Source organism: the organism of the source record quoted next, unplaced genomic scaffold, assembly GCF_019419815.1.
Source record: "Pyrus x bretschneideri cultivar Hongxiangsu unplaced genomic scaffold, Pyrus_bretschneideri_v1 Contig38, whole genome shotgun sequence".
Taxonomy (NCBI): Eukaryota; Viridiplantae; Streptophyta; class Magnoliopsida; order Rosales; family Rosaceae; genus Pyrus; species Pyrus x bretschneideri.
The window spans coordinates 1-10209 of record NW_025999701.1 but is presented as its reverse complement, the minus strand read 5'-3'; the positions used below and the strand labels follow the sequence as shown (position 1 = coordinate 10209).

General features: G+C 36.6%; 2 protein-coding genes across 3 annotated transcripts; one reads left to right on the top strand and one right to left on the bottom strand.

Moving 5' to 3' along the window:
* The first annotated feature begins 3077 nt into the window (after positions 1 to 3077).
* Positions 3078 to 7275, top strand: LOC103966976. 2 transcript variants are annotated; one of them, XM_048564242.1, is made up of 7 exons: positions 3078 to 3763; positions 4786 to 4926; positions 5019 to 5132; positions 5243 to 5416; positions 6142 to 6257; positions 6766 to 6906; positions 7008 to 7275. In XM_048564242.1, exons 1-7 carry the CDS (start codon positions 3158 to 3160, stop codon positions 7030 to 7032), a joined length of 1317 nt encoding a protein of 438 aa, XP_048420199.1. In that variant the 5' UTR covers positions 3078 to 3157; the 3' UTR covers positions 7033 to 7275. The 2 variants fall into 2 exon arrangements, with proteins under 2 accessions (XP_048420199.1, XP_009378494.2); XM_009380219.3 differs by having other exon boundaries at positions 3083 to 3763; positions 6822 to 6906.
* Positions 7276 to 7421: 146 nt separating this feature from the next.
* On the bottom strand, positions 7422 to 8131 carry LOC125468463. The gene has a single exon (XM_048564243.1). The coding sequence runs from the start codon at positions 7923 to 7925 to the stop codon at positions 7593 to 7595; it is 333 nt and encodes a 110-aa protein (XP_048420200.1). The 5' UTR covers positions 7926 to 8131; the 3' UTR covers positions 7422 to 7592.
* Positions 8132 to 10209: the final 2078 nt, after the last annotated feature.

Here is a 10209-nt window from a genome sequence, read left to right as displayed (position 1 = left end):
ATGTGCCAATTTAACGCTATGTGTGTAGATGTTAAAGTATAACAGTTTCACATCGGTGAAAATAGAAATGTTGCACGTGCTTATAATCAATTGAGTTATTCTCCATATTACGACTTGATTTTATGGTAAAATCTTAACTTTTTTATGACATGTACTTAAGTAATTGAATTTCTTCATATTCTATCAATTAGTTTTACAATGAATTTTCAACGACTCAACTTTCTTCGCTCTAAGAAAAAGAGTAGAAAGAAAAAAAAAAAAAAAAAAGGAAAAAAGAAAAAAATAAATGAGAGCTTGAAAACACTCACTCCTCTCTCTTTAAAGTTTAAACCCTTCCAAACCAACCCTAATCTAGAAGTTTCACAGCTGCCGGCCCCTTGCTCCAGCTTGGGGCTAGCGGCAGCCCCTTCTTCTAGCCTCTCTCCGTTTTCCCCTTTTTCCCTCACCCTTACCCATTTGTTCTTCCTTTCGATCTTCTTCCCCTTCGGGCCGATCCCTCCTCTGCGCCTCACCTCCTATCCCATTTCTTATTCCCCTATCGGCGTCTCCAACACCTCTATCTAGTTGGGTGAAGTCAGGCTATTATCTTTCCCATCGATAATGGCCTAATTTTATTTCTCCTTCACTAATGAGTGTGTTGGTCGTGTTCACGACGGTGGTATAGTGCGGGTGCACGTGGTAGTTCGCTGTGCAAATCTGAAGCCATTGAGGCTCTCTATCAGTCAGTGGCTTTGGCGTGACTTTCCTCTGCTCCGCACACCACTATTCTTTGCCAAGCACATGCCCTCCAAGTTATGGACTTTGCTGTTGCAATTGGAAAGTTGTTGCAACTTACCCATTTTGTTGCTTCAGTTTGCGGATAGCTATTGGAATATTAATGATGAATGAATGGTTCCAATTTTGCTATGCTGTGATCCATGTGGGTTCGGTGTTCACAAATCTTATCTTTTTCCAGTTGACGGAAACCCTTGGCGGGTTTTGGTGCTAACGATTTTATGCAAGTTACTATGGGCTCGCGGTGGCGGTGACGACAATGTGACTGTGATTTTGGCGCGTTGTGGTATCTCCTCTGCCACCCAAGCCCCATACTTTTCTTGTCCTGGGAACCGACACACCCATATAGTTGCAAGGTTGCAGCCCACGCCTCCTGCCATGATTCTACTCTTGTTTCTCCTGTGGACACGTCATTGGTTTTAGTTTAGGTTTAAGTTTCATTTGTAGCACCGTGAGAAGGTTAGGTTAGTAATTTTGTGTTGCTTTAGCGATCTATATGTGTCGCTTGTGTGATTTATGTAGTATCATTGTCAATGGCCTTATGTCAGGGTACTGATGTTCGGATTATCGCGTTTGCCGTATTTGTGACAGTGATACCCGAAACTCTTGTTTGTGGTGGTTTATTGTGGTAGTCGTATAGGGGTTTAAAATTATTTATATCTTACGCAAACTATATCCAGATCAAGAAATTGATCACTGGAGAAGGATTTGGGTCTCATCCAGATCCAAATTGTGGGATCCTAGGGATCATCACATCCTAACCATTTGTTGTATATCGTGCGGTCATAAATCATTTTGAATTTATTTATTTAAAACTAAACATAAGTAGAACCTAACGAAAATTGACAGCATGATGTACGATAAACAACCATAATGTGAGGATCCCTAGAATATCCACAAAGGAGAGAATCCTCATCCACGGGAAAAATTGTACCCATCTAATACCTCTTGTATTTGGTTGTTCTTATTAATGAAACTTTTGTCAAAAAAAAAAAAAGAAAAAAAAAGAGAAAAAGATAAAGAGTAGAACGACGACGTCCTTTTAATACTTTTCTATCAAGTGTTAGTGGTGTGTAAAAAATATTAAAAAATTAAAAAGGTGTGGAGTAATTTGGGATATGTGAATATAATCTCTCGTTAATTTTATGTATCTTTTTGGTTAAACAAACAGTTACCCTTTTCATGTGGATTGCATTTCATCACCATATTCTCCCTCAAAAAATTTACATCTGCAAACATCCCTACACCACATTCTTTCCCGAATTACTGTTGGAAATTTTGAGTAGAATTTCATTGTCACACATTGGTCACTACCAAAAAGTTTCTTCACTTTGTAAGGCTTTATCCCTTATAAAAAGTGATTGGAGTGATGGACCATGAAGAATAAAATTGGTTGAATCTCTCGTTAATTTTATATATTTTTTCTGGTTAAACAAACAGTTACCCTTTTTCACGTGGATTGCATTTCATCACCACATTCTCCCTCAAAAAATTTACATCTGCAAACATCACTACACCACATTCTTTCCCCAAATTACTGTTGGAAATTTTGAATATAATTTCATTGTCCCACATTGGTCACTACAAAAAAGTTTCTTCACTTTATAAGGTTTTATCCCTTATATAATTATTTATCAATTAATTATCCAAAAATGGACCAAGGCTCAAGCTCTAATAATTAAATTATTTAATTAATTATTTTTAATTAATTTCATATTTAATTAATTAATTAATTTTTATCCTTTCAAATGAAGTCTAAAGTGTGTGGTGAAAGAACGCAGAGAGCAAACACCCCTATGAGAAGATGTCTCCCAACAGTCACATCCCATTTTCATACCTGTTGCGAACATGTATAATCCTACTATACATACATCCATCTGCATGGTATTTAGAACATAGAAATATATCAAATTCTTCTTATACATTCCTAAACCTTCTTGTTGAGAGAACCACAAAGAAATTCGCCAGAAGTCAATTTCCGGTGTTGGAATTCTAACTTGATCATTGAATCATGGTGAAGCAGACGTCCGTAGAACTACAAACACTGAGTATGGGTGAAATATCTGTTTCAAAAACATTGCGATACGCAAGCCTCGATCATCAGTTTATCTGTTTAATATTATTTCGTTGTTCATACTCTGTTAGGTTAGTTGTTCACATCTATTATTTATTAGCATCTATAAATTTATCATTGATTGTGATATTTATCCAACAATTACAACCTTACACGCTTAAACCTCTCTCTTTAAACATCAACCTGAGAACTTCTACCACCGTCCATCTCGAAGTCCCTACGAATCCAACGTAAAATAAAAAAACTCAAATCATACAACGTAACGCACACGCACTTGATCATAAATACCCCGCCACAACCACAACTACCATGCGAAAGCAATCGGATTTCGCCATTACGACGCGGCGAGATTCAAATTTCAGACTCAACTCAACTCGGTCTCTCTCGTCTCGGTTCCAACGGTCAGCCATGGCCACCATCCACTGTATAGCTTCTCAGAGCTTCCTTTCTCACCCAAACCACAAACCCCGAAAACCCATTACCGCACATCCAAAACCCATCTCGACCTCCAATTTTCCCACCTCCAAACTCCCAAAAAACCCATCTTTCCCGAGAAACAAACAGAAAAGCAGGTGGCTTCTGAACTCGGTGGTCGAGCGAGAAGAGCGTGATGTGATTCCCGTTCAGAGCACCGACTGTACGGACCAGAAGGAAGGGGCGGTGGCGGCGAGGAGGGCGGATAGCGACGGCGGGGATCAGGGGGAGTTAGTGAGTCAGGTGGGCGGGTTCGGAGAAAGTGAGGGGAGGCTTTCGTTTGAAGGTGCTGGTGGTTTTGGGTCTTCTGGGGTTGGAAGTGAGAGGGAGAGTGAGGAATTTGAGAGGCTGGTAGATAGGACTATCAATGCCACTGTTGTGCTTGCAGCTGGTACTTTTGTTCTCACTAAGTTGATCACCGTCGATCAGGATTACTGGCATGTAAGTCAATCTCTTTGGTATTTAATTTCCATTTTATTTTGTTTACAGAGATTAATTGCCATTTTATTTGTTTTCATGTGATTGTGTGTGAGAACTTGAATTGAATTATGCTAAAGGAAGATGGGTTTTGGGTGATGTTGGTTCTTAGTTAAGTTCGGTTTTTGCTTTTCTTGTTCTTTAAGGTTGCTTATTTTTCTTTGGTAATTAACATTGGCTACTTTTACACCGAGGTTTGAATTGCCTGAGTGCTTTTTGACTTTGAGTCCGAAGATTTAGAATTCTCAGTTACTTGGTGGATTAAAGTTGAGTTGTATCAGCTATGTCTGTGTGGAGCAGGTTGTCTGTCTTATGATGAGTTGTGAATATGCTGGATTGATGCTGTATATTCAGATTAACTGTTGTTATCTTTATATGAGCATCCACAAGGAGGCGAGAGTGAGGGGATGTTCTTCTATAATTTACATGGAACTAATGAAGTGGATACTGCTTTTGAAGGATTGTGATTATGCAAACTTGTTAATCCAAAGGAAACATGATATGAAACTGTTATGTCGAATCAGGGATGGTTTTGCACTATAAAATGACAATCATGGGGGAGTAAAAAGGTCATAGAATGGTATGGATGGAACAAGCATGGTGAGATAAGTGAGTTGCTTGTTATGGATGGGAAAAAGAAAACAGAATTGGATGTAAATGATTGCTGGGAGACTTGGAAAGTGCTGCCATTTCTGAAGTTGAATTTGGTGAAGAGGACTTGTCTCTTATGATTAGAGTTGTATGACTATGAAGCAGTTAGTTGGTCCTGTCCGACTAATTCATATAGCTATCTTCAGGAAATTTCTTGATTAGTTCATAGTTATGTATAGGAGATTTCATCATAGGTTGTGATTTGTGATTTGTATGTCTTAAACTATTTATTACTATAGGGCTGGCTCTGCTTGATTGTATAATTTCCTATTTACATGTGCACTGCACTTTTAACAATTTGTCAATGGGACTTATGTGTTTGGTACTCATTTCAGGGTTGGACTCTATATGAGATCCTACGGTATGCACCTCAACACAACTGGTCTGCTTATGAGGAAGCTCTCAAGACTAACCCAGTTTTAGCCAAAATGGTGATTAGTGGTGTCGTGTACTCTGTAGGGGACTGGATTGCACAGGTGTGTTGCTGTTATGAAGTAAAATTTTTTAATTCTTCCAGTTGGTGAAGTTAGTCCTTGACGTGCATATTGCTTGTCTGATCATTTTGTAGTGCTTTGAAGGAAAACCTTTACTTGAATTTGATCGAACGCGAATGCTCAGATCAGGTCTTGTTGGATTTACTCTCCATGGTTCCCTCTCTCACTACTATTACCAGTTATGCGAGGTAAATTCCTTCTGCAGTTATTTATTTTCAGAACTCAACGTTTTCTTTTCTTCTTTTTATCCATAAGACAAATTTCCTGGGCTTCTTAAACTAACTTAAACTTGTTTCAGGAGCTTATTCCTTTCCAAGACTGGTGGGTGGTTCCTGCCAAAGTAGCCTTCGACCAAACTGTATGGGCAGCGATTTGGAACAGCATTTACTTTACAGTTTTGGGATTTTTGCGTTTTGAATCTCCCATCAGTATTTTTAGTGAACTTAAAGCAACATTTTGGCCGATGCTGACAGTAAGAGAACTTCTGCCTTTTTGTCTTGAATTACTATCTTTTCATGCGCTCTTCAGTGTTTAGAGTTAAACGACTTGAAATTTAATTGATTCTCTGTCCTCTAGCTTGTGGACATTTGAAAAGTCAAGATCGTCCAAAGTCTTTAATCAATTTGAACTTGAATTCTTAGTTTAATTGATTCCGCTGTGATGTAGTTTAACCTTGGAATAAGAGTTTGGTGCCATTTATCTTATCAATAGGTATATTCTCTAACTATAATGTTTGACCTTACCTTGGGGTGTTAAAAAATTGTTGTCGAAATGAACATGAATCTATTTGGTCTTAAAGTTTTATCTAGCGGGTATAGTTTTAAAGAAACTTAAATTTTATCTTTACAAAATTTACATGTATTGAGTTTTTACCTTTAAACAATAATGTTTGCTTTCTCTGGCTGGGGCTTAGAATCAGGTAGTGCATATAGGGTAAAACTTTGTCAATCGTAAACTCCAAAATGTGATTTTTCCTTCCCAAACATGCATTTTCCTTCCTGAAGTCCAAAGCACGCAAGGAAAAGCAGGGTTATTCAGCGAAATAAGAAGTGCTCGTGGTTTATGGTCCGAGTCATGTCACATGTGTCAAAAGTGCTACTAATTTTAGTGGTTACATATTCCTTGATTAAAGCTAGGGTTAAAAGAAATGTTTGTTTGACCAATTGACATATTTCTGTAATGTAATTTGCTATGCAGGCAGGGTGGAAGCTTTGGCCATTTGCGCATCTTGTTACCTATGGTGTGATCCCCGTCGAACAAAGGCTCTTATGGGTGGACTGTGTAGAGTTAATCTGGGTGACTATACTCTCAACGTAAGTATTTAATATTGATAATTTGTACTTTCACTAGTGAGTGGAAAAGATTGATGATCATGACTTACTTTCCTCCTATAAGAGCTTAATAATTACCCTCGCTAAAATTGTTCATGTTTTCTTTCTAATTTGTTCTATCCTTGTCTTTGTTTATGTCTCGGGTTAGAACAAATTACTCTAATTCTTCCCCCGCCTATGGATCGATCAACAACACACCATAATCGATGTTTTCTTCATAAAAAAGTTGATTGGAGAAGTCAAGCTAAAAAAAAACAAATTTGAGGCAAATGTGATGTGTAAATATATGACAGATAGTATATAGGGAGAGCGGTGGGGTGGTATATATTTCTATGTGCCTCGGGCTATGTTCTAGTCACATTTTGTATTGCTCTCAATTTCTATAGGAAACATTCAACCATAATATTTTTGGAATGTTTAAACCTAAGGTTTTGTTAGGTAATTACAAAGTTTGTTTTTGAGGGTTTAAGTGTCTAATTTCGTGCTGCAGCATCATGTCTTCGGTAGATTTTACATCAAACATTGCTGATAATTTCTGTTTGCTAGTTACTCAAATGAAAAATCAGAAGCAAGAATTTCCGAGGCACCAGCTGAAGCAAATTCCAGTTCTTCAGACACAGGTCCTCTTGAGGTATTATACAAACCCTTTTACACTGATTTCCTTACGTATATAAGAGCCGCAGATTACACACTGTGCTACATTTTTTTTTTACTTCTTCCCCCTTCCATCAGGAGTAAACAAATTGAAAACGACTAGAAGATCAGAGACGGATACATACATGAGGGAAATTGCTCAATGAGTGTGTGTAAAAACTAAAAGATCGATTCCATGATGGACCACGACTGCAAAGGTGAAATACCTAGCGATGTGGAAATATGCCTTGGCTGGTTGTTTATTGTATATATACTGCACCGATCTCAGAACATGCACATGTACGTGATCTGTATAGTTTGGGGAAAGTTGGATAAAATTTTCACAATTGAGATGTGTTTTCACGTTCTTGATGTGTCTTTTGATTTGGCGATATTGCTTATTTTTACTAGCCTATCAACACGAGCCTCGTTGTGAGATTGATTATTTTTACTTACAGAGTACTTGTGGATAAAACCTGTGGAAGAATTAATCATATTTGCAGGAGAGATGCATTGACCGAACAAGAATCTTTCAGAGTCAAAATTAATATACACAGATTGGTATATAATTAATCATCCTCTATGGAACAAAAACAGCAATTAATAAATTACAACATGCCGATCGAGCAAAATCGGTTTGTGAATAGTAAAAGAAAGGTTTAGCAGCTTTAGCTAGCTCCTCCATTAAGCCGTAGACATGTTAGAAAGCCGACTGGGCGTTGGTTGGAAATTCCACCACCGAAGACTTAAGCTGCGATTTGGAGTAGATCTCAATGCCCTCCTCAAAACCTCCTTGTTTCCATAGTTCCTCCACCACTTTTCGCCTCCCGGCGGCACTGCATACCCGTGTCGGCTACACCTATTCAACCCAGGACGATTCGAGCACGTACAAACCTGTTTTCGAGGCCTCGGGGATGATACTGATGATGATGATGCCACCATACAACTCTTGTTTCGGGCAGCGAGTGTGCGTGGCCGTTCTCCAATGTAGTCGTAGCGAGGGTTGTTCTTCTGCATTTTGTGAAGTTGAAAGCCAAAGGAGAAGAGAAGAATGGTGGTCTGTGTAATTTGATCTTTTGAATGTAGAATGTATCACGAGTAATGTGCTTGGGCTGTGGAGACATATAATATGATATGCTTATATGGTTGTATATGAGTGACCGTAGGGCGAAGACTTTCCCAGTTCAAAATGGTAGGGCTCTGAGTGTTTGACCAGCCGATTACATATTATATCTCTTGTAATTCTCTTTGGTTTTTAGTAACCAACAGAATTCTCTCCGCATCCTCTCTTTTAACAGGATTTCGGAAATCTGTAAATTGTAACTATTTTTCGTACATTGTGCGGTTAATTTTCTTCAAGTAGTGTTTGTATTCAATTTTAAATAAAATAATTTAAAATAATTTCTAATTACGATAAAAGAACATGATCTACAGATTCTTAGAATCTTCACAAAAGACATTTCGGAGAGGATCTGAATTCAGAGATCAAATGACGACTTGGTCTACAATATCGGACTTTTTATTATTTTTATTATTTATGTACAGGAGCGGAAACATTTGAATAGGGAAGTCTTGTCAAAGTATGATCGATGAATAGTCGGCGCATGGGACGTGTCAATTGAAGAATGGTCAGGGCATGGGACGTGTCAAACACCTTACATGTGTTTGGTATGACCCATACGTAAGAAAGTTCTGCATGAGGTGGAAAATCGTGTACCAACAGGATCCTCTTTGGTGAGAATATTGAAGATTTGATAATTATGTATGTTTATCGTATATTATACAGTTAATTTTTGTTAGGTACTGTTTATGTTTAATTTTAAATAAAAATATTTAAAATGATTTATAACTGTACAATATAGATAAACGGATGTAATTCACGAATTTTTAGAATTCTTACAAAAAGAATCCGACAAGAATTCAGATTCAATGGTGTAAACATATATCACTTCACATAGTATAATCAAGGGTTGCATCCCTCTATTGAGAGGAATGTACATATCATTTTCCTTAGGATAACATGGTTTTATCGTATAAATTTTCGTTCAATTTTTTTAATTTTTATTTAGAGATCATCCTTATAAAGACACGTTTGATCATTTGCAGATCATTAATCATCTAAATATATCAAATAAATAAAAAGTTTATCATGACAATGTTAATTACTTAGAACACACACCATTAATTTGTTCAATACATTTAGATGGCAAAACAAACTACGATTTGAATAATTTTTATTATAGAAATGATTTTCAAATATAGATTAAAAAAGTATACGCTTCTAATTATGAAAGTTTTACAGTAAAAATATATTATTCGCCATGAGTGATATGCATGCATTTTCTCATAAGGAGATACAAATATTATTCTTTAAAAATTGTTGCGTAAGTGGTTATCAGATGACGATACAAGTGAACTCATAATGTACAAGTGAACCTCACAATGAATCAATGACTAACAACTAAACACAACTGTGTGATCGATTGTCACTAGTACGAGTACATAATCATGCATGAAAGATGAAACATGCGTGCATGATATAATTTCGTACTTGCCAACAAGTTTTGTACCATATGCATTAAACATGAGGCCTTGGGTAACATGGGACTGAATTTTACTTTCTAATTGGCCGAGGTACTTTTCTGCTTGGAAGTTAGAACAACTTCGGAATCAACCGTCAAATGTCATTGCTAAGTTAGACTTCTATGCCACATTTTTTTAATGAAGACTTTTAAGTCAGTTTGTGCATGTTCATTATCCAAACAGCATAAAACATAATGAAAATGATTTTAATGTGTCGCTTAACCATGGATTTTTTTACTATTCAATCCAATCATGTCCAAAATGTGGTTGAGAATTAGTTATAATTCTTAACCTTTTAAGTAGGAATGTAGCTTCATTTATATCTGGTACTGAAGATTCTCACCAGATGATAATTTTGATTTGAGTTGGTTTGGTTTGAGTTTGTGAGGTTTTAATTCGGGTGTAGCATTATAGTTAAAATACAAGTAAAAAAGGATAGGGTAAATTACACAAAACTACCTCAATTATTGGTTGCACTACAATTTCATACCTCATGTTTTAAATATTGCAATGTCATACCTTAATTTATGAATTTGTTGCAATGTATACCTCTATTAATTAATATGTCAAATTGACTGTTAAATGATGATGTGACAAATGCAGAGCCCATATTTTGCTGACATGGCAGCCAACTTGTGCCAACTAATAAAAATATTTAATTATTAAAATTATTTTAATTCATTTAAAATATTATTTAAAAAAATCCAGAAAAAAAAAA